The sequence below is a fragment of the Myxocyprinus asiaticus genome, chromosome 44, assembly GCF_019703515.2.
Source record: "Myxocyprinus asiaticus isolate MX2 ecotype Aquarium Trade chromosome 44, UBuf_Myxa_2, whole genome shotgun sequence".
In the NCBI taxonomy this organism is placed as follows: Eukaryota; Metazoa; Chordata; class Actinopteri; order Cypriniformes; family Catostomidae; genus Myxocyprinus; species Myxocyprinus asiaticus.
Window position 1 is genome coordinate 2,368,135 of NC_059387.1, and position 25,746 is coordinate 2,393,880.

Genomic DNA, 25,746 nt, shown 5'->3' on the forward strand with positions numbered 1-25,746 from the left:
GCACCTATTTATTTGTAATTTATTTGTAATTTGTCTAAAACAAATTTCCATAGTTTAGAAGCTAAAGCAGTTAAATCTATACATAAAAGGCATTTGAAAAGTACCAAAAATAAATGATGAAAGACTGGTAAGAACTTTCCAATTCAATTCAATTTTAATGTGACCTTCATATAACAAAAAGAATAAATCTGACATATTGCTGTATTCTTTCTCAATATCATCACTCATTCACAGCTGATACAATATAGACTCATTTAGTCCTTCTTTCCAGCACATAAAAGCCCTGGCCTCACTGCATACCTCCTGTGGAAACTCCACTCGAGTGACTCTCACTTTGAAACTGGAGTGCTTCACTTTAACTCTATCTCTGTGCAGCTCTGAGCTCATCTCCTCTAACCTGACAATGATTGTGTGAACCGCTGCTACATTACAGTAATTTAATGTGACATCCTCATGGGAAATACTGTGGGTGAATAAGAGACGTAAACCCTCACATGCTGGACCAATAACAGCATTTAACACAAAACAGCATCAAAAGTCTAATTAACTTATATAAGTAAGAAAGCATCAATGTTGTATTGCATGTTAGTATTCTTGTTAATGATTTTCAATTGGCTTATAATGCATATGTACCTTGGCCGTCAGGCACGACTCTGTTTCCCAGCCCAAATGTCAAAGCCTCCTGTGCTTTCACTGGTCTGCTGGTCAAAATGAGGTCTAGAGTCAATGAAAGACCACTGATCTCCCCCCCATCAATCAATGGCACATCTGTGTAAGACAGATAGACAGAGGGTTATAGATACACAAACAGTCCTGATATTCACTGGTGGAAGATGAATTATGAGCACACCGACAATCCGACTGTGAACTAAATTGAGGATAAAAAATTACATAAATCATATAAAAATATTAACTGTGACCATATTGTTATTGTTCATTGTTATTGTTGAGGGCTTGTAAAATATTTTACTAAACTAGGTTTAAAACACATGAACAATTATACATCATTTATGCTGCGCGTTACAATGTTCTGATACCTGTAGTTTGTGAATATTATAGATTAGCAGACATTAATTATTTTGTAATTGGTATCAGCCAGAATTTCTATGAAGTACATACCTAATACTGTATTGTACAATATAGTACAATAAATTACAACCCCTTAAAAAACAACACATTGTTAGGTGTTGGGCTAAATTTAAACCTATATGTGAAGTGTTTAATTTGTGATGGATTTGCAGACATAATGTTTCCAAACAGGTTTCCAAACACTCCTACAGCCCCTTCCATCCCACCCCATCTTCCATTGGTTGACAAACAGGTAGTCCCACTCAAACTCACACCATGGGTTGAGCCAGAAGTCGATAAGTCAGGCCACTCAACAAACTGGGCCATGTTTCGAACGTGAAATACACCATTGATTGTAAAGTTAAAGATTAATAGCAAATGAGGGCTCTTTCATACAGTGTGGGTAGAGTCATATCTTGAGGAATAGTACCTCTGAGTCCATTCAGAATGATCTGCTTAAGACAGACAACTTATCATGCTAATCCAGACCTAAACTACAACCGCCACCAAGTCTCAACAAAACCAAATTAAGAAAATCACCACAATATTTTGGCCATTTTACGTACACAACTCAATACACGTGCAGTTATAACTGAGCCAGCTGGTTTTAACATAGTTAAGGTTTTGCATAGTTTTCACATCTGTCCACATGGAAATGTGTAATCTAATATTTGAAGGAAGGACATCAGATGAGGAAGTGTTAAATACACATGGCACATCGCCTCTGTCGTTTGGAGCATGCTCACAATGTCGAAGCCAAATACTTCAGGAACCAAAATGGCTGAACAAGTGGGCGGGCACTGTTGTACTCAATTTTCTCAACTTTTAGTCCCATGATGGAGCATCACTTTCACAACCTCTTGCATTTTTCCTCTATATCATAGCGACACACCATCCCCAGTGAAATCAACAGATTTGCAGCTTTCTCTGACACAATGTAAACTCTTGTGTAGGAGCTCTTAGAAGACTGGAGGTGCCATGGGGACACTGATAGGTCAGTGGGTTTTATAGACCCTCAATAGTAGCCAACAAGGCCATAACAGGGAATTTAGCATGCAATTTAATATGGGTTAGAGGGAAGAGGTTACCTAAAGTCCATACATCTGAATCCTGAAGCTTTATATACAGACCTTCACTATACTGCATGAAAATCCTCTAGCGCACACAAACACACACACACACACACACACACACACACACACACACACACACACACACACACACACAAGGAGACATTAAAGTGATACAATGGCTTTGCAGAAGTCACTGTCTGACTTCATTTGATTAGTCAAATGTTAGTACCTGCTTATTTCAGTTCAGTTCAGGTGTTTGACAGAATGAATAGATCTTTCTGTGTAAGCCTGAGCCTGTGGTTGAACTTTAATGCCTTCCTGTGCGAGTTTATGGTTGTGATACTGGTATCCACACAACATCAAAGTCCCAACACAAGCTCACACACACACACACACAATGGCGCTGAGGTAATGTCATGATACACCACACTAGAAATTTTACACAAACACAAATTACAGCTAAACAAGGACACTGACTTTTAAGATCTGACCTATGTCTGTGAAAGTAGAACCAACAATGTACTAAACAAAGCACCTAAGTATTTAAACTGGGAATTCATTCATTAAAGTTCAGGCTATACAAAAGATCAAAGTTCCTTTGGAAATTACGGCAATTAGAAGTTTCTCAAGAACAGACAAATCCTTCAGTAGTTGATGAATTTTTCATCTCTGAGTCTAAGCATTATAAGCCAAGCAAGGACCTGAAGGTTGAAAGAGAATGTGTGTAAAATTTGAGAAAGGTCGAGTCATTTCAGTTCCTGGCAGCCACTCTGGTGGCTGAGGTGAACAAATGGAAAGTTCATTCAGAACAACTGACTTTGACCACCTGGGCTTTTGGATCGGATACAAGTCTGCAGTTAGTGCTTTTACAGAAATGATGCACTCAGATCTTCTGGAGTCTGACAAATGTACTGCATTGTATTTAAACCATGAACATATAGTCAGTTACTATGCAGTTAATGAATCTAAGACAAAAGCCAAATCATAAGTTCACATGTGAAATCCTAAGGGTACAATTAACTCTTCCAACATTACCTGATAATGTGCCCTTGAGCAAACCAAGCTCTCAAAGCTTGTGATTGAAGAGAATAGCTATAGTGAACATGAAATGGCATTTGCAACCTACAGTACTTTCAAAATGTGATTTATTTCTGAGTAAAACAAGGGTAAACAAAATGGGTGGGACTTGATGTTTTCCATCTCGAATTGATTGGATGGTGTAAAGCGGATGTTCCAAACCAGACTGGAGTCAGACATGAATGTGAGTTTGCAGTGAATTTTGTAGGACTACTCCTGGAACACTGCCGGTTCAGAATGATCGCACTGTGAATTCGGTGACATCAGTTTAAAGGTTTTGCTGCTGAAATCAGTCTGTGTGTACCAAAATTCAAATGACTGCCCCCAGTGGCCGAAGCTGGAAGTGTTGTTGAATTTATGGACACATGTAAGCTCCAGTTTCTGAGTGAAATGTCCAAAGGCGAGTTGTAATTCAGATGTAAATTATGTAATACAGTGAAGAGGAATGCATATTTTAGTAACTCTACACATGAATCCAAACATCAACCCAAAATGCTACCGTCAATGGAGTAAAAATGTCATCATAGAGAGAAAATTCAACTTTCTAATCATGCTCGCCATTGTTTATGTCAACGCAACTACTTCCTGGTTTACACAGGACTAGAACCTGCTTCTCTAAGGTTCAGCAGAGCCAGGGGGAAATGTGATCACACTTGAATTGATGCAATAATGTCTGATGGTCTGATGTCAGTTACTCAACTGAATGGTGTCAATTACAGTGTACATGAATTTTTGGAAGCATATCAATTTTCTCTGTGATCATGTTGGCTGGCACCACATTTTCAGACAAATGTTTTTATCACAATGGTAATGCTTCTTTTTCAAATCTATTATTGCCATAACCTTTAATGCATTGAAATAAAGCAGCATTTAATTACTGCAGAAACTATTTGCAAGATTTTAGAAAGGCTGCATTACCTACAACAGTAGCCAAAATAGTTCTGTGGCCTAGGAGATGTAAGTCGAAAAGGTTGTTTCAGAGGAAAAGCAAGGTTTACATTGTAATAAAACATGGAGTAGAATTTTTTTTTCCCCATTGGAATAATGTGCACCAATGAAACTTGCACACTGAGACCTCGAATGAGTAATAAGAAAGTAAATAAGATCAATTTTGATGTCAAGTTGACTAATTATACTGATAAGCTTAAAATACACAGCACAAATATGGAGTATAACAGTACATTTCTTATTAGATTGATTATTTATTTATTTTTATTTTTTTATCATACTTTTGCAACCTGGTCTCATAAAATCTCGTTACTATACCTACATTTTTGCTAAATGATTTTTATGTGGCTCGTTGTACATATCGTGGCAGTTTCACTACAGGTGCAACAACAACAATTACTTTTATTCACTTTTACACAAATCATGAGTAAAACAGCAGATTCTTAGCTCATAAACACTTACTTTTCACCCTGTTCCTCACACAATGCTATCTTATGACATCTAAACACTTTTACTATAGCAAATGACTTGTAAATTCGCAGTCACATTTACCTTTGAACGGCAAAATTCTGTGGGTGAAGAGGGCAAGGGCGGACATTGAGTGCGTGTGAAACCAGCAAAAATCTAATTGCCAAGCAGCCTCTTTTTAATGCTGCATTTTATACTCTGTGAAAGTAAAGTTAAAAAGAAACTTGCCACTAAAATAATTTCCTTGTCAAATAGTATTTCACATAAGGCTGACATTTACATGGATTTATAACAGATATCTCAAAATAAATAAATAATTGATTTAGAGCTCGGGGCCCTTTGGGTGTAGAGGCCCCTGGGCAATGGCCCAATCGGCCCGGTGGTTAATCCGTCCCTCCGTGTATTTCATGACAACTGTAACAGGATGATTGACAGGTCGTTGTGGTCGCAGGATGCACGTGAATATGTGACCAAGGGGTCTGTGGTTTCAAGACGCAATTTTATGACATGATAGTATGTCTCAATACTTGCATACTCTTTAGCTACACACTCAAAAGTGTGCACTTTTCCATAAAAAAAAGTAGATACTCTAAGGGTGTAATATAAGTAGGCTAGTCGAGCCGCAGGGATTGTAATCTTCACACACTGTGTTTGACATCTAAACTGCTGAAGGGAAGTTAGGTGGCTGCTCCCGGTTCCTAGTGCCTGCCGGATGCACCCTCTGTCAGTGCAACTTATACAGAGATGCAACTTATTTTTTTTAATTTTTTTTATTTCTCTCTCAAAAACTTAATTTTATGTAATTTTATTTAAACCTAATGTAAAGGGGAGACTTGTTAGCATTTAATATTTTGTTGTGTTATTTGTTAAAGTTTTGAGGGTTACCATTATGGTGAATAGTGGAGCTTGATCTTAGGTTGAAGATGGGTACAGTATAGTATTGTTCTACAGAAAATTGTTTTAATCATTGAGCATTTGCATTGCTAATCTAAGCATAGTATTTCCAATTAGCATGCATTCAGCATGCTAACATTCACTGTTCTAATTAGTTCTGGTTGTTTAAGTTTCTTCTACTTGATGTATTAAAATTGAGTTTACATGGTAATTTTAAATTCAGCCAAAGATTACAATTTGATATTAAGTTCCTTTAAAGTGTTTGAGTTAGCTTACTCAATATTTAAAGTTAAGAGCTATTTACATGTACAGTATGATTAGTACAAAAAAATCTGAACATTCTATTAAATTCAACTTGGTAGTGGGCTGTATGAAATGAATTAGAAGAACAGAAATATGGACTTGCACCCTTTTGTGCATTAACTGCATCCTTGTTGAATGTTAGGCATTCTATGTCACACTCCTTTAATACACATAGAAAATGTGTTTCTTGTCAGGATTTGGATTTAAGCTTCGTTAAATTATAGAGAATGTTAGTATTATTAATCATTGTCATCTACTAACACACAAATCACGGCTAGTATTGATAGTGATAGTATCGACACGCACTTCACTTTTACCATTTGGTAGATGTATTGATTTAAAAACAAATTGAAAATATAATCAAAATAACAAAGTAGTCAAAAAAAAAAAAAAAAAAAAATCAAATCCAAAAATATTATATATTATATACTTCTTCCTAGGGCTGCCCCCTAATAGCCGACCAAACCTTAGTTGGTCAACCAAGTTTTGATTGGTCAGTTGGTCGCAGAAAAAAAACTCCACAGGAAGTGGTTCAAACCCACGAAGTATTACCGCTGGTTGGACGCTAGGTGGTACTATGGAGTAATTTTCATTAAGCAGTGTTAGGTTTAATCCTACACAATAAAGCAAGACACCTTGATTTCAAACTTAGAACTTTATTTTTATCTATTTTAACTAAAAATTCAAATGAAACTGGAAAAAAATTAAGTGCAATTAAAATGTGTGTTATTCAACTTTTTGAAAGATGGCTTTACAACAGTTGTTTTTATTTATTTTTTTTAGTTTCTCCCACTTTTCTCTCCAATTTGGAATGCCCAATTCCCAATGTGCTCTAAGTCCTTGTGGTGGTGTAGTGACTCAATCTCAGGTGCCTTCGCATCTGAGACCGTCAATCCGTGCATCTTATCATGTGGCTTGTTGAGCGTGTAACCATGGAGACCTAGCACATGTGGAGGCTACATGCTATTCTCTGCGGCATCCACGCACAACTCACCACGAACCCCACTGAGAGTGAGAACCACATTAAAACGACCAGGCCAACTGGTTGCTTTGGAAGCCTGACTGGAGTCACTCAACATGCCCTGGATTCTAACTTGCGACTTCAGGTGTGGTAGTCAGCGTCTTTACTTGCTGAGCTACCCAGGCCCCCAGCTTTACAACAGTTGTGAAGGGCAACATCTCTCTGGCAAAGAACCTACTTCATCCGTGCATTCTCTACCGGTCGGGTATTTCATTGTCTGGGAAAATACATCATGTAATATCCAATTTAAAAAAACTTAAGTCAAATACATTTCTAAATTCAAATTGCACTCCAAACGAAATGAAAAAGCAATTAAAATAATGAAGTGATCAAAAAAAATTATATATATATATAAGTAACCACCTTTCCATATACCATCAGGCAAGTATCCGTCTAAACATGCAGGCGGAAAATTACTTACACAAATGAAGACATAAAAACAATTCTAAATGTAAAAATAATAATTATAATGATGATGATAATCACTGAAATATAAATCATGGTTTGAGGTGAACGTGTTTTTGTATTATTTTATGTTTAATCAGATGTATAAGCTGCAGAGTTGTGTTCACAATGAACTGCTCTGTGGAAATAAAGTGAACTGAACTCAAAGCACCTCCTGAGCTGAGATGTCTGAAATTATTTACAGCACTCCTAGAAGATACTGTTCTTGCAAAAAAAAAAAAAAATTCAGAAGACAGAAACAAAGAAAGAGTGAGAACCTTTTACATGTGCTTGTTCCACGAGACATGCACATAGACAGCTTTTCTGTCATCTGTTCTTAATAATATAATAAAGTGTGTTTCTTCAAGCGCGTGTCTGTGTGTCTACGGGCAAATTATTTGTAATATTAATTTGATAATAATAATAGCCTAATAATAATAATAATAATAATAATAATAATAATTGATTACATGGGAAAATGAGCCAAATATCATCTTGACGTAGTCAAAGGCATCAGCTATTGGCGATCACTCTGACCATTGTCGATCCCCGAGATCATCGTCTGTCGGCACAACCCTAATGTGTATTTCTCTCTATAAATTAACTAAATGTTCAGAGAGTCTCCTTGCTGGTTTTTCCGACACGTTCAGCATCATTACCGTTTTTGCCGGTGTCGCTGCGGCTCGCTTCGTGCGTGTGCTTGTAAAATGTATATTTTAAAGGCTCATTATTACAGTTTAGTATTTCTCTGTAATGTAGAACAGTGTTAGCAATGTTACTTACAACATTCTTTCTCAGCCCTGGAACTCAAACCATTTTCTGATGCCTCCCAATATATATATTTTAGTAATTAAATTAATATCATAAATGTGCGACAACTAGTCGACTAATGACTTAAACTAACGACGACTAGTTGATTAGGAAAATCTTTGGTCGGGGGCAGCTCTACTTCTTCAACCAGCCCATTTTGCAGTGACTTAAATATCACTCTTAAACAACAGGTGGAAAAAAAACAATACAGATTAGATCATAAATGCAATTGTAAATATAAACATAATAATATACCATGAAATAAACCATGACCACTAGAATGTTTAACACAAATGTCATAAAATATTGTTTCATAAACCAGCAACAACTGTTGTCAGGGACATAATTTGATGTTTCACTATATTTTCAGAGTTTGGACATGAACTTTATTTCCACCTGCTGGTGGAATCTCCAAACTGCAAATGCAGGAACTGAGTTTAGACTGTGCTGAAAACAGACGTAGTTTTGAAATTTCTTAGCGCACTGACCTATTTCATTTTGCGCAACTTCATTAATATACAATACACAGTTTGCACGCACACACCTACAGCGCAAACACTCCCACCCACGACAGCTTGCGCTTTGCTCTGGCACAAAAATTGCACTTAGAATTAGCACTCTCACGAAAATTGGATAAGAAGAAGCGCTTGGCTGTAACACATAGGGCTTCGCTATGCGCGTTCACGAAAATAGAGCACCTCATCTGTGTGGGAGAACATTGCTTTTAGCGCCACACAGTGGACATTTCACTTCAGAACTGCCTCGATACATGTAATGAAGAACATAATATCATTTTGCAAAAATGTTGCCACAGTCACATAATTTTGATAAGATTAGGCAGTAGTAAAAATTGGGCTGAAAAAGAAGATATCTTAGAATGCAGCATGATTATGCTGTCTACCTTTAAGAACAACCTCCAGAAGCATGCTTATAAAGCCTTAAAATGCTGCCTATGTAGGCAGTTCAAAAGGTTTTGGGACAGTGCCAGTTCTTCCCTTAAAGTTTAATGTTTAACTACAATAGTTCACAGCCTTACATGGTGTTCTGCATTATTTTTAGGGTTTTTTTCTTTCCGTTTGTGGCTCAATGTAATATCTGAAGACACAACAGGAAACCATCATTCTGTTGAGGCAAGTATCTGGCCACATGAGAGAGACTCCAGTGAGTTTTGGTGGCATATTTTCCTTTTCCAAGGCTGCCAGCCCCATCCGCTTCTCTTTTTCGTTTCTTTCTTTCTCTCTGTCTATCACCATGAGGTATTCCCCTTGGCAGTTCCCATTTCGGATCTACCAAATACAGCCCTAAAAATTAACTTGCCAAAACAAGATTAAGTAAAATAAAACCTACAAGCAGGATGTTAAAATAAACCCTTTCCACTGATGGTGGCCAATACATCTATTATGTGGGATGAATGGTGTGTAAGGGCCTGCTGTGCGCTGCGGGGTAAGTACAGGAGAGAAAGGAACATTCAGAGGAAATAAGTGGGTAGTGTCAGGGCGCAGAGTCTTGTTCTGGGAGAAAAAGTCTCTAAATGACAGTTCTCATTTAAACTCCATCACAGTGGAGCAGCCTCAGAAACCGACGTGTGGCTACAACAACATAGAAAATTTGTTTTCAAAATATTTCAGTGGTTTGAGTGATTGGTTACAAGTTAGATGTTCAGTTCAGAACTGTAACATGACATAGATATCATATAAAAACAATGAGATTCACTTGTAATTTCAGAAATAAACTAGTTTTTATTATTATTATTATTATTATTATTATTTGTGTACTAGTGTAAACGTAAATGCAGGGGTGGGATTATGAATTCCAGGGCCTCAAGCAACCATCCAGCCAGGGGGCCCCTTTTGGCATACAACCTGGGGAAATTAAATACAAATTATTTTAAATCATAATTTTAAAATTATTTCTTACAGCCGTTGTTGCCAAGTACATTCAAAATATTAAATGAAATAAAAATCTACTCAAAGATAATGAATGCATGTTTTCCACTGTTTTTCCACTAAATAAACACATTTAAGAATTGTATTTAGTTTATAATATAATAAATATAATTTATATGCACCAATACAGCATTTTGTAAATGAACAGGGTGTGCAAAAACTACAACTTCACTCACTTAAACTGTAGAACCCAGATGAATATTATTTATTGTTGTCCAGTCAAGTTTATTATTATAATATTATACAGAAGTATTATTATTTTGAGGATTTGTTGCATACAATTGTAATATATTTTTGTCACATTTACTTCACCTTCACCTGGAGCTTTTATTTTGAAGGAATGACAATGCACTCCAGTGTAAAACTTTATTTGACTTAAGTCAAATGAAGTCAAATGCTGTCACCTCCTACATTTCTGTGACAATGTTTCGCTTTTTTAGATTTGTATAATAACTTAAAGCAGCATTAAATGTTTGGAATTGCATGACTGGGTGAACCTGTAATAATAACATATACCAAAATTTGCCAAAAAAAAAAGGCCCCATAATAAAAATAAATTCAATACATAATAATTAAGGCTGTCAATTTAACGTGTTCATTTAGTGCGATTTAATTATATACAAAAGACTCTTCAACAAATTAATGCAATTAATCACGGCACCGTAATAAGTAATTTTCCTACAAAATTAGCAATTCAGGCTTGAACTGCCACCTCCATGTTGTTGCAAGTCAGCAGGGGACAGTCAGCGCAGCTCAAACTGTACAGACAACTAACTGACAGCTGATCAAATACAGCTGAATGGAGCAGATGTCTCATTACAAGTTTCTATGAGTTTCAAACTACTGTTGTACATTAAATTTGACACATCATCCTAAAACACCGGTGTTTATGGCTAGAGACACTGAAAACCAGTGAAATGCGACACAACCACAGTGAGACGCACCAAAACGCACCTGTCTACCTCGGACAGATTGATGAACTCAGTAATAAAATGGATCACTGTGAACTCTAGGACAGTGATGCGCTTATGTTCAATGATATGGGAATATACCAAACAACATATTGATTTCTAAAGCCACTTTTTGCGTTGTGTTGTCAATGCTTAACTCATCTGCCACAATAATGTAATATCTTTGAATTATCTGATATTATAACATTATTATCAATTAATATTATATGTATTATATATTATATTTATAATTATTTTGATTATTATATATTGAATTATCATTATTTTGAGGCCTTTTCAGCTGTCACGTATTCCCTGTGTTTTTGCTTAGACTTTTATTTTGAAATTCTTGTTTAGTTCCCTGTTCCTGTTTCCTGTTAATTTTGTAGTCCTTTGTAGTTTCGTTTCATGATTTGTTTTCCCCTGATTGTTTTCCCCAGGTGTTCCTTTCCTTGTTTGCCCATTTGTATTTAAGCCCTTGTTTCCCCTGGTTTCTTTGTCAGTCTAAATATGTGTTGTCACGTTCTGTGTCTGGTACCCGTGTTTTGTTTCGTTTTGTTTTATTCTGAGTACTTTGTTTATCTTTGGTTTCCATTAAAAGCTGCATTTAGATCCTCATTCCTCACATGCCTCCTCACAGAAATAAAAGTCTAAGCAAAAACACAGGGAATACGTGACATCAGCAAATATTTACATATGTGATTAATTCATAATTCAGCATATCAAGTTAATTCAATTAAATTGTAATCGATTTACAGCCCTAATAATAATAAATGTAATTATAAATACAATAAATATATATTTTAATAGATCTACATTACATAAATGTAAAATATATAGAAATATATATAAATTAATACAAATTATCACAAATTACAGTATATGTGTGTGTGTGTGTGTGTGTGTGTGTGTGTGTGGGTGTTAAAATATGCACATTTTACAACATTTACGTAAAGGTCAGGGGTCATGAATAATTTTTTACGCATTATTTATTATATAAGTAACAGCACTGAATTAACGTGGTAAATCGTCAGCCTTAAATATATTTATTATTATTTGATTATTATATATAATATTCACTTGTGATCAGATCACCCAAAATTGATGGTAATACAGAATATAAACTGCTTGAGATGTTCTGGTCTCTAGATCTGGCTCAGGTCACATTTACCTGTCCACAGCGAAATTCCGTGACCGATGAAGGCGTTGGCAGATGTGAAGCATGTGAGAAAACAGCAAAAAACTACTTTCCAAGCAGCCTCTTTTTATGCTGTACTTTATACATAAAGAGAGTGAAGTTACAAAGAAACTCATCGCTAAAATGATTTCAGCACTGCAAATATCCGTCAAAGTTCACCAAACTTGAACTCCACAAAAAATGTGCGTAAAGAAATTCTTTACAACCGGAAGTCCCTGAGGCCAGATTCAATTCTGAACATTAAAATACTCATTGTTTCAAAAGTATAGCCACAAGATGTAAACAATATGCATGTTAACATGATTTTAGTGTGATACAATCGCTTACTAAACGCATCTGTGTAAAGCAATTATACAACCTTACAACTTCGTTGCTATGACAAAGCAACACTGTAAACCCTAAAATGACTGTAAAAAGCTCTCCTCCATGACTCTGAGGTCAGCCAGCACGGTGAGCTCCAGACCCCCGGCCACAGCGTACCCACTGACTGCAGCAATCAACGGTTTAGACAGCCTCATACATGATGGACCCTATACAGCAAACAACACACATCGCTTTACTTTTGCTTTAAATCCCCAGAGAAGCAGAAAGATTGACATATATTACATTAAATTCTTCACTAAGACATTATCACATTTATATATTATTTATATACATTTATTTTTATACACTCCAGTGAAGGGTTTTCTTCAGTGTCTGGACCTGGCACTTGTGTTTTGAGTTTGTTCTGTCTTGTGTATCTAGTGTCAGGATCCTGCCACTTCAGTTGGTCTTTGTTTATAGTTTTGTGGATGGATCCTGACAGTAGTGTTGTGTGAGTGCAGTTGGCTTTGTTTTGTTTTTCTCATTGCCATGTGCACTCGTGTCAGTTCAGTCTTAAGTGATACTCCGCCCCCTCGTTTGCCTAGTTGCCTTGTTATCTGTTCCACCTGCTCTCCCTCGTTACCCTCCACATTTCCTTCCCTATTTAACCTCACTGTGTTGTCTGTCCTGTGCTAGTTCATTGTGGTGTTTCACCTGTTAGTTGTTTTTCAGTCGGTTCCTGTCTTGTCGATTCCAGCCCTGTTTTTTTTTCCAGCCCAGCCTGTCTGTACTTTGCCTACCCTGGACTGTGTAGTTTTCCCCTGTTGGGTAGTTTTTGTTGTTTTTTTTTTTGTTCAGTTTTTGTTTAATGAAGCCCAATTTCTATTTCTGCATTTGAGTCTTCACCTTCCTTCAAGCTATCCTGACACGAGGCATTCAAAGAGTGCTGAAATAAGCTTAATCTGAATGCTGTGAGAGAACTGTTTTTGTAGCCTAAATATGTGTTGTCACGTTCTGTGTCTGGTACCCGTGTTTTGTTTCGTTTTGTTTTATTCTGAGTACTTTGTTTATCTTTGGTTTCCATTAAAAGCTGCATTTAGATCCTCATTCCTCACATGCCTCCTCACAGAAATAAAAGTCTAAGCAAAAACACAGGGAATACGTGACATCAGCAAATATTTACATATGTGATTAATTCATAATTCAGCATATCAAGTTAATTCAATTAAATTGTAATCGATTTACAGCCCTAATAATAATAAATGTAATTATAAATACAATAAATATATATTTTAATAGATCTACATTACATAAATGTAAAATATATAGAAATATATATAAATTAATACAAATTATCACAAATTACAGTATAGTGTGTGTGTGTGTGTGTGTGTGTGTGTGTGTGGGTGTTAAAATATGCACATTTTACAACATTTACGTAAAGGTCAGGGGTCATGAATAATTTTTTACGCATTATTTATTATATAAGTAACAGCACTGAATTAACGTGGTAAATCGTCAGCCTTAAATATATTTATTATTATTTGATTATTATATATAATATTCACTTGTGATCAGATCACCCAAAATTGATGGTAATACAGAATATAAACTGCTTGAGATGTTCTGGTCTCTAGATCTGGCTCAGGTCACATTTACCTGTCCACAGCGAAATTCCGTGACCGATGAAGGCGTTGGCAGATGTGAAGCATGTGAGAAAACAGCAAAAAACTACTTTCCAAGCAGCCTCTTTTTATGCTGTACTTTATACATAAAGAGAGTGAAGTTACAAAGAAACTCATCGCTAAAATGATTTCAGCACTGCAAATATCCGTCAAAGTTCACCAAACTTGAACTCCACAAAAAATGTGCGTAAAGAAATTCTTTACAACCGGAAGTCCCTGAGGCCAGATTCAATTCTGAACATTAAAATACTCATTGTTTCAAAAGTATAGCCACAAGATGTAAACAATATGCATGTTAACATGATTTTAGTGTGATACAATCGCTTACTAAACGCATCTGTGTAAAGCAATTATACAACCTTACAACTTCATTGCTATGACAAAGCAACACTGTAAACCCTAAAATGACTGTAAAAACTGTGATTTAAACAACTTTACAGCTGAAATAATACACAAGTTTTAACAGAAGAATAAGTGCTTTTATTAAATTTATAAGCTTCACATTTCTGCCTTTAAACCCTCCAACAATTGGCCCCTTTCACGTCCATTGTAAGTGTCTCACTGCAACTTCCATTTTTGATTTTTTTTTAAAGAAAAGGAGGGATGAGTCAATTTATTTATTTATTATTATTTTATTTTTTTATGGTAATCAACATTATGCCACAAATGCTGTCAATTGAGCTTAACTTGTATTTAACTTGGGAATATTTCTTTGAGGGTTTTTGTTTAGCTAGTTATGCTGTCTGTTGGGTGAAGATCTCTTAGCTAAGTAATAGCACACCTCTCCTCATCAAGCCGTACAATTTGAGGAACCACTCATGTCCGCAACACAAATGGTGCAGGATGAGTTACGTGCCAGTAGTGATGCTTGTTTTTTCAAACACATGTTAGGCTTCAGTACCATTTCATCAGTCAGTACTGACTAGTGCTTGTAAAGACTCATCGGCAGGAGAGGTCTCGTCCTCCTGTGTGGCAGGAGTGTAGTCCAGCCAGACAGTCTGAGGAACGGGCACTTGTGGGCATTGCTTTAATGACAGACAGAGGGTGATGATGATGGCTCTATGTTTTAAACCAGCAGCTGGAAAACTCAGCTCCTGGCAATAAATCAAAGCACTGCTGGCATATTTATACACACTGTGGTCATATCTGTAGCATAAATGGAGTGGTGGTGGCGTAGTGGACTAAAGCACTGAACTAGTATGCAAAAGGTTGTTGGTTCAATCCCCACAGCCACCACCATTGTGTCCTTGAGCAAGGCACTTAAATCCAGGTTGCTCCAGGGGGATTGTCCCTGTAATAAGGGCACTGTAAGTCACTTTGGATAAAAGCATCTGCCAAATGCATAAATATAAATGACTGGTCACTTCTACACAGAGAATGGAACTACTGCAAAATTCTCTTTTAGGTTTTGTAAAGGCAGTCTGGATCTTAAAGTTGATTCTAAGTTTCTTATTGGAATTGGCACATTTGGATTAAAGAAATCATATTTGAAACAGCTTTTTTAAGTGTTCAGTAGACCCTTACAAAAGTACTGAAGATCAATGCGGCTGTGATTCGCCATAGAGAACTCTGACTAGTGGAGTGACAACAACCAAACGCATACACAAACAAGCATAATAGGACATCCAATAAGAAAATAAAATGGGCAAAAAAACCTACCAAATCTGCAGCAGAAAATGCCCATGATGGGGCTCTCCTCCATGACTCTGAGGTCAGCCAGCACGGTGAGCTCCAGACCCCCGGCCACAGCGTACCCACTGACTGCAGCAATCAACGGTTTAGACAGCCTCATACATGATGGACCCTATACAGCAAACAACACACATCGCTTTACTTTTGCTTTAAATCCCCAGAGAAGCAGAAAGATTGACATATATTACATTAAATTCTTCACTAAGACATTATCACATTTATATATTATTTATATACATTTATTTTTATACACTCCAGTGAAGGGTTTTCTTCAGTGTCTGGACCTGGCACTTGTGTTTTGAGTTTGTTCTGTCTTGTGTATCTAGTGTCAGGATCCTGCCACTTCAGTTGGTCTTTGTTTATAGTTTTGTGGATGGATCCTGACAGTAGTGTTGTGTGAGTGCAGTTGGCTTTGTTTTGTTTTTCTCATTGCCATGTGCACTCGTGTCAGTTCAGTCTTAAGTGATACTCCGCCCCCTCGTTTGCCTAGTTGCCTTGTTATCTGTTCCACCTGCTCTCCCTCGTTACCCTCCACATTTCCTTCCCTATTTAACCTCACTGTGTTGTCTGTCCTGTGCTAGTTCATTGTGGTGTTTCACCTGTTAGTTGTTTTTCAGTCGGTTCCTGTCTTGTCGATTCCAGCCCTGTTTTTTTTTCCAGCCCAGCCTGTCTGTACTTTGCCTACCCTGGACTGTGTAGTTTTCCCCTGTTGGGTAGTTTTTGTTGTTTTTTTTTTTGTTCAGTTTTTGTTTAATGAAGCCCAATTTCTATTTCTGCATTTGAGTCTTCACCTTCCTTCAAGCTATCCTGACACGAGGCATTCAAAGAGTGCTGAAATAAGCTTAATCTGAATGCTGTGAGAGAACTAATTTATTATTTTTTGTGCAAACTTATTGAAAGACCCCTACAATTTAGTACTGTTCTGTGACTACAGTAGAGACTGCAGGTCCGTATCTACTCATACCATGGGCCAGGACCTTTGCAGACATCTTGCTCAAGTTTGAGAAAATCAGAACACTGGGCCAACGCCTTCAGATCAAAACCAGCACTGAAACTCCCTCCTGAAACAAACAAACTGAATTAACACAGTAGATAAAACCAAGAAAGCCCATAAGTAGACCATAACAGCAAAAGAAAAAGTTATGTTTGCCTAAACACCACTAATTAATAACTCAATATCAATAATTTCCATATGTTTTGGAAGGTGTACTCTATTCTTACAATGTCTGGAAGTGAATTCAGAGACTATTTTGTATGAAATGAGCTTTGATTAATGATAACACCTACACTAATGTTACTGCAACTAGCATGCTAATTAGCAGTCATTGGCAGTCAGTGTCAACTGACAATATGATTCAGTTCAAACACTCCTCCAGACAGTGTGCTCAATAAATCACTGCTCAAACCCAGCAGTAGAACAGCAATTACTCATAATTTCACTGTGAACATGGCCACAATTTTCTTAATGGCTTCCTAATGGACTAGGATTTAGACCAGTGAGTGAACATGTGTAATGAAGCTTAACTGCATTTCAATGTGCTTTTAAATGTCTTAGATGCAGTCCAAGACCTGAAGCTGTGTTAACAGTCCTGGGGTGAGTAATAAGGGAGATCTTGTGTGGTCATTCACTTCACCTGCTCATGGTCCTCTGAGTGGGATCCAGTTTAAGAGCATGCAAGAACTAAAAAATCTCGTTTGATTTGTGAAAGGTGATTTAGGAAATCTGAGTGGAGAATATGGTTGATCCAGGTTGAACAAATTATTTCTATTGAAGGGGCGTAATTTGATGGCAAGGAATAATTGTTTTGAAATGCATTAGAATGTGGTAGAACTGCCATCTTGGACTCTGACATAATGCAGGGCTTTGATTTATGTGTAGAGCTCTGTTTTTGTAGCCTTGTGACCTGTATGCATCTATGCATGTCGTCTGCGCATTCGCCTGGAATTGACTGTACTAAAAAGTATCACAAAGCAGTTGTAGTGCCCAGGCCTCTCTCTCTCTCTCTCTTTCTGTGTGTGTGTGCGTGTGTCTGATTTTCCCACTGTATTTAATTATTTGTCCTTTTGGATGTACAATCAAAAACTTTAGGTAACGCTTTAGATCACGCTTTAGATTAAGTACACCGAATTTACAGCATACCTTTTTTGTATTAATAGTGTAACTACACAGTACGTACTTGTAGGTATAAGGGAACAATATGCAAAGTTTGGGGAATAAAGGGGTAACAAGCACCACTTCAATTTACAGCCCGCAAATGTTGCACTTACCCTATACATGGAAAAAGGGGGTAACAAGTTGGACTTACACTGTAACAACATGGAACAATGGTATATTTACACAGTAACTACAGAAAAATGTTTGCAGTAGTTCTAATTTTGCTTGCCTTGTTTTCCCTAGTTGCCTTGCCTAGTTTTAATTTTGCTTGACGACCCAACTAAATCCTCTATTCTTTTGCTATAAAAAAAAAAGGGGGGGTGGGTTGCTGGCATGACTCGCAGCTGAGATGGACTGTATGCAATACACTTTCATAAGATAAGCCTACATTGAAAATTCTAAATAAAATCATAGCAGAAACTCATTAACTCATTTCCCTAGATTTGAAGTTTTGTTGTTCAGTAATCTCCATCATGTATCCTGTAATAATAGAATATGTACCCTGTGGTTAAAAAAAAATACCTAGGCCTATAATACCTATGCATTATTACAAAAAGGTATGTTCTTGCTAAATTGCTCGCAAACTTAAGATTGTTGTTTAGCATAGGTCATACATACCACGTAATATTAGAATAGTTACCCTTTAGTTATAAAATACTTACAGTATAAATTATTTGTAATTTTCCAGGTTGTTACCCCTTTATTCCCCAAACTTTGCATATTATTCCCTTATACCTACATGTAAGTAATTAAATGTACGCTGTAAATTCGGTGTACTTACGCTGTAAATTGCGGGCTGTAATCTAAAGCGTTACCAAACTTTACATGCACAAAATGACACTTGTGACACCAGCTATGAGAAATTGGGTTCTTCCATGTCAAATCAACCAAATCTCAAAATTTTCTGATTTCTTTTTTTCTTTTTTTTTTTTTTTTTCTAAAGAAACATAAACATGAATATGAAATGCAATGGATCTACATTTACTGGGTAATCCATTATTTTGTAGAGGGGGGTTAAAATGAAACTTTCGCCAATGATTTTGGAGCAAAATTATAGGTAAAAAAAACGAAATAAAAAAATACTTAGAATGGTGGCAGCATAATTATTTTATTTTTAAACAAAGATTACTAAAATCATAATCACTTCTTGTTGCATTATGTGCCAATGGTGTGAGTCCAAAAATGTGAAAGAAAAAATTGTGTGTTGTTTTTCCAAAGTTAGAATGCCTAAAACTCCAGAAGTATTAAAGATAACTTAAAAGGATAGTTCACCCAAAAATGAAAAATCTCATTATTTACTCATCCTCATGACATCCCAGATATCTGTGACTTTCTTCTGCAGAACACAAATGAACATTTTTAGAAGAATATCTCAGCTCTGTAGGTCCATACAATGCAGAACTCAGAAGGTCCAAAAAGGCCGTAAAGTCAGCATAAAAGTAATTCCATATGACTCCAATGTTTTAATTCATATCTTCAGAAGCAATATGATAGGTGTGGGTAAGAAACAGATCAATATCTCATTATAGTCTCATTAAAAGCTGAAAATCTTGAAAAACTAGAGTAGTGTAGAATAATCTTCTATTATTATTTCTTAAAATAAATAAGCAGTGAAACAATTTTATTTTAAAATATGATTCATATTTAAAAAACATTTGTCCACCAAATCAATGTCATGTGGTGTAACCAACATATAGGTAGCCATTTTGTTGTCATGTAAAAAAAAACAAAAAACAAAAAAAAAACAACGACATAAAAAAGAGAAGACCCCTTTAGTCCCTCAAGACTGTGAAGTAAAAAACACAAAAACAGCAACAACATTGTTTTGTTATATCATTAAATATCAGTATTTTAACATCTTTATGAAAAGGCACATTTTATTCAGGTCAAATGGAGTAACCCTGCAAAATATGTATTTACAAAATATGTTTGAAAACCTTTTTGAAATTAAATATTAAGTATTCATGGTGCAAGGAAAGTATTTTAATACATTGTACTTGATGGTAACACACATGAGATTTTTAAATATAAAAAAAAAAAAAAAGTTTAACGAACTTGACGTGTTTTAAAATAGATTTTTAAAAGATTTCTAATTTTTATTACTTTGGAGGACCTTATTTGTCAATTACCTATATGTTAACGTCCTTCAATGCATTAAGTAATGAACTAACAATAAAGAATTGTATTTTCATAAATGAACTAACCAAGATTAATAAATACTGAAATATTGTTAATTTAGTTCATGACACCTAATGCAATGTTAACAAATAAACCTTATTGTAAAGTGTTACCTATATATATATATATATATATTCTGACACCTCCAAATATGCAATAAATAAATAAATAAAATGTATCATATTTTGTGGTTGGGTTAATAAAAATATTAGCAGGACAAGTGCAAATTTCAACTACTGGCCCGACCAGGTCATCAGTATTTTTTAGACTTTTTACTGTTGAGCACTGTTTTATATTGGTCATTGTACACTCACCGACCACTTTATTAGGTACACCTGTACACTTACTTATTCATGTGATTATCTAATCAGCCAATCATGTGGCAGCGGTGTAATGTATAAAATCATGCAGATTTGGGTCAGGAGCTTCAGTTAATGTTCACATCAACCATCAGAATGGGGGAAAATGTGATCTCAGTGATTTTGACTGTGGCATTATAGTTGGTGCCAGATGGGCTGGTTTGAGTATTTCTGTAACTGCTGATCTTCTGTGATTTTCATGCACAACAGTCTCTAGAGTGTAAAGAGAATGGTGCCAAAAACAAAAAAAAACATCCAGTGAGTGACAGTTCTGAGGGTGAAAACCGCTTGTTAATGACAGAGGTCAGAGGAGAATAGCCAGATTGGTCCAAGTTGACAAGAAGGTGACAGTAACCCAAATAACCACACGTCACAACAGTTCTATGCAGAAAAGCATTTCTGAACATACAACACGTTGAACATTTAGGTGAATAGGTTACAGCAGCAGAAGACCCCTCTGGGTGCAACTACTGTCAGCTTACACACTGGACACTTTTGTCCATATCGAGTGTAAAAGCAAAACAATGGGGTGTGACTTAACTTCTCCGATTAATTTGATCGAAAGGCTATGCAGAGGCGAGATAGGGGCAAGAGCTTCCTTTTCGATACAAAACCAGGGAGGGGCTCTCTCAGGTGGAAGCGACCAGTGAGCCAAATGTCTGAGACCGAATGCATAATAATAAAACAAAATCTTGGGTAGGCCTAACCCACCATTGTCAATCGGCCTATGTAACTTAATGAAATTTAACGTGGCACGCTTACCATTCCAAATGAAGGACTTCGCTATGCTATCAAATTGTTTGAAATAAGAGAGGGGGACATCTATTGGGAGAGATTGTAACAGGTAGTTGAATTTTGGAATACAATTCATTTTAATTACATTAACCTTCCCAAAAAGTGTAATGAAGCCCACCTGTTCACATCATTCGAAAACCTTTTTATTAAGGGATCAAAATTAACTCTGACTAAATCAGACAAATTTGCTGGGAATAAAATTCCCAAAATACTTAATGCCCTGTTTGGGCCACTGGAAGGCGCCCGGCTGGAAGGGCGTTACTGGACAGTACGCTGTCAAAGCCAAAGCTTCGGATTTAGACCAATTGACTTTGTATCCTGAGAACTTGGAAAAGGAATTAATAATTCTGTGGAGGCAAGGCATAGATCTAGTGGGGTCGGAGATGAATAATAAAATATCATCTGCATAAAGCAGAAGCATATGCGCCACACCTCCTGCTGTCACCCCTGGAAAATCATCCTCCTTTCTTATTGCGGCTGCTAATGGTTCCAGGGCAAGACAGAACAATAATGGGGAAAGATATTGATGAAACGCCTGATGTTATCAGAAGAGCTACGGCCCGAATAAATCCCACCTAATCTATATGTATTAGAGATGCCATAACCTTACTTAATCGGTTAGCCAGAATTTTTGACAATATTTTTACATCTAATTGGATCAGGGAGATTGGACGGTTACTTTTACACTCGCTTGGATCTTTGTCCTTTTTAAGAATCAGACCGATCCTGGCTTGTGTCATGGTTGGAGAAAGCTTTCCATTCTTTAATGATTCAGTATAAACTTCTAACAAAAGTGGAGCCAGTTCTGTAGCATAGGATCTAAAAAATTCTGTGGCAAATCCATCTGGCCCCAGAGCCTTGCCAGTAGGTAGGGACTTAATTACCTCGTCAAGTTCCTCCAAGGTTATCTCAGAATCAAGAGAGTTTTTTTTTTTTGCTCAATCATCAGTATAGGAAGATCTAATGGTTCCACAAAGTTTCTAATATCTTCATCAGAAGACGTGGAACTATAGAGATCAAGGTATAATTCTTTAAAAGCATTATTAATATCAATGGCCAAGGTAAAAATTTCACCACCAGCAGATTTCACTGAGGGAATGATAGAAAGAGACTCTCTCTGCTTTATATATCTAGCCAAAAGCTTCCCTACCTTGTCACCTTCTTGCCCTGAATAACCAAAACTCCACTTTCCACGACAAAATAGTATTATATCTATATTTCAATTAGGTCAATTCTCTGAGGCCATCAGCTGACATACGGTGCTTCAGCTCTGCCTCTGCACTTTTAATATTTCCTTCCAACTCCACAAGTTCTCGTGCTTTGGATTTTTTAATGAATGAGGCATACTGTATGATCCGACCCCTAAGAACCGCCTTAAGTGCCTCCCAAGCCATGCCCACAGAGGATACTGAGGACCAGTTGGTCTCCATATAAACACTGATTTCAGTCTTTAGCATTTGTTGGAAATCAGGATTTTGCAAAAGGGACATATTAAGGCGCCAACTATATGATTTCTTTTTCTCTGTACATGGCAACACCTCTAAACTCACCAGAGCATGATCTGAGACTAAGATATTTCCAGTTGAGCAATCAAAAACAGATGAAATGAGGGATTTGGATATCAAAAAAAAGATCTATTCTAGAATAAATCTTATGGACTGATGAAAAAAATGTATAGTCCCTACCAGATGGGTTCAAAAGTCTCCAAATATCCGTAAGACCAAGATTTTTACACATCCTGTGAAGCATCAATGTTGCTCTAGGGGGTTTACACACTTTTGCTTCACCGTGATGAAGGACTGAGTCCATCAAAAGATTAAAGTCTCCTCCCAATATTATATCATGAGGGGTGCCAGCGGTTTGCAGCATCCCTTCAAGATCTATAAAAAAGCCCTGATCATCAGCGTTAGGTGCGTAAATATTAGCCAAAATCAACATTTGCCCTTGAATTTCAGCTAAAACAATAATTACTCTTCCTAATTTATCTTTAATCTGTTTGAGACATTTGAATTGTAGATGTTTATTAATCAATATAATGACTCCCTTGCTCTTACTTGAGCCAGCACTAAAGAAAGCATGTCCACCCCATATCTTCCCAAATTTTTCAACTTCCTGTGGAGAGAAATGTGTTTCTTGAAGAATCATATTTCTTAACTTTAAGAAAAGTAATAACCTTCCTTCTTTTTATGGGGTGCCCCAACCCATTTACATTCCATGTGGAGAGAGATAGTACACTTATATTAACATTTGACATTTTGATATAGTAGAAAAAATAAATTGTGTGTCAAAAACAAAATTATACAGACCACATTCCCCATTAGTGAAACAATCAAACCCCGAACTTCCCCCCGAACAAAACAAACAGAACAAAGAAAAACGTGCGCATTAACCCCACGCACGAAAGCGCCAACCGGCAACAATCCCTTTAAACCCCATGACAACTTTGCCATCGGATTGCTCAATTTTGCCTCACAAATTTGTGAGGTAAAATTACATAACAGAAAATACTTTGTAAAATAAACCCCAGCAAATAGGAAGAATGAACACAAAGGACGTGTAGATTCATTCACAGAACTTTCTCAAAGGTTTGTCAGTGTGCCGTTGCCATGCACGTGACCAACGCTTCAAACTCTCAAGCACCTCATTTGAGAGAGTTGATAGTACTGTGAGTGATGCTTTATTAAACGTAAAAATAATATGCTTAAATATGCAATATAATAATTACAAGAAGTCAATTTCAGAAGTCACACATATTAAACATGTCTGAGTAACTTCACTGGACAACACAGACACAGTGCGATCGGTTAACACACGAGTAATGTTCGATTCATAAAAGCATGACAAGCAATATAAGCTTCAACAACCCTACCAGAAAACATACCCAAACATTATAGCAGATAAACAACTTCACTAAATGGATGACAGATAAACAAATATCTAGACTGCAGCGATGCTGTCCTGAACTGTGAGTGTGACTGAACTGCTGGAACATGAGACAGCCGGTACTTCTTTCCTGCGTGTGCCGTATGACGTAATGACGTAAGGATGACGTCATAAACCAGCAATTTCGCACCAAATCGAACCGGACAGCACAAAATACAAATCATTTTTATAGGCTTACCATATTGAATCGGGATAAAGACATTGTTTTGAACACTGATTGTTTATGTACTCAATCAATTATTAAATGTTATTAATTTTAGCCAAAAAATCTTACATAGTGCAGCTTTAATGTGAGTGTGTTATCCGATCTAAGCACTTATATTTGTAAATAAAAGTCTTAGAATGAGTCTCAAAAGTTATTAAAGTGTAAAAAAACATTAACATATTTTCAGTACAGAGTACATGGCATGGCAATTTATTTGCGTATTAAATTACAGATATAAAATGACCGGTGTGATTCTGTGTATTGTATTGTGAGCTTACAAAACAGTGTAGACTTTATTTGTGCATTCTGTTATGAGCAATTGTGAGAATCTTTGGTGCTGTTAACTGCATTATTGAAATAAGAGTGACTGGATCAGACAGTTGTTGGGTTCACTCCCTCTTCTTCACTCACTCTGCTGCTGATCACACCCACTTTCAGTGCATCTTTTAAAAATGTGGTGAGAGGGGCCTGGGTAGCTCAGTGGTAAAAGACGCTGGCTACCACATCTGGAGTTCGTTAGTTCAAATCCCAGGGCATGCTGAGTGACTTCAGCCAGGTCTCCTAAGCAACCAAATTGGCCCGGTTGCTAGGGAGGGTAGAGTCACATGGGGTAATCTCCTCATGCTCGCTATAATGTGGTTCATTCTCAGTGAGGCACATGGTGAGTTGTATGGCAAGCCAAAGGGCTCAAAATACACTATAGACTAATCACATTTTCATCCAAAATGCCATATTTAACGGCCTTTTAAACGACCTTGGCACCGTAAAATACGCCGTAGTGATTGCAAACGATGTGAAAAACGTTAAAAACGCCGTATTTCACGCCGTTTTCCTGTTTGTGAAAAGCGCCATTTAAAACGGCATTCCCTGTCAAAAGCTACACTTAATGCTGTGCTTGATTCAGCGCTTATGGGAACGTCTTTAGGAGTGACCAGCTGTGAATATTTGTGCAACACGTCAATGAAATTGACTAGAACCTTTATAGCCTCTATTGGTGACATCATCAGAATGCGCCAGTACCAGGGGTATAAATAGATGTGCCACAGGTACATCGTCAGGTCTTTTGTCTTCAGACCACTCTGTGATGTGTTTGTGCTTCTCAGCTCTCTATTTTTCTTCTGATAGGAGTTAGATTTGTCAGGCAGTGTGCAGAAAACTTTCTCTTTCTCTGTCATTCTCTGTCATTCTGTCGCCTGGTTCGATATCATCATTAAAAAGACCAACTCTCCCC

At 36.7% G+C, this 25,746-nt stretch overlaps 1 protein-coding gene across 1 annotated transcript; it reads right to left on the reverse strand.

Annotated features, from left to right (window-relative positions):
• Positions 1-228: 228 nt before the first annotated feature.
• Positions 229-18,157, reverse strand: zgc:101569 (uncharacterized protein LOC449822 homolog). The gene is made up of 4 exons (XM_051686773.1): positions 18,149-18,157; positions 15,848-15,992; positions 634-768; positions 229-497 (listed from the first exon to the last, which is right to left on the reverse strand). Exons 1-4 carry the CDS (start codon positions 18,155-18,157, stop codon positions 229-231), a joined length of 558 nt encoding a protein of 185 aa, XP_051542733.1.
• Positions 18,158-25,746: the final 7,589 nt, after the last annotated feature.

What these genes read in the sequence shown, in the direction of transcription:
- zgc:101569 (XM_051686773.1), bottom strand. An exon ending in CATTTTCTGCTGCAGATTTG is followed by an intron (nt 769 to 15,847) that starts GTAGGTTTTTTT and finishes TGTCTTACACAG; the next exon opens with ATGTGCCATTGATTGATGGG. An exon ending in AGTCGTGCCTGACGGCCAAG is followed by an intron (nt 498 to 633) that starts GTACATATGCAT and finishes TTATTGGTCCAG; the next exon opens with CATGTGAGGGTTTACGTCTC.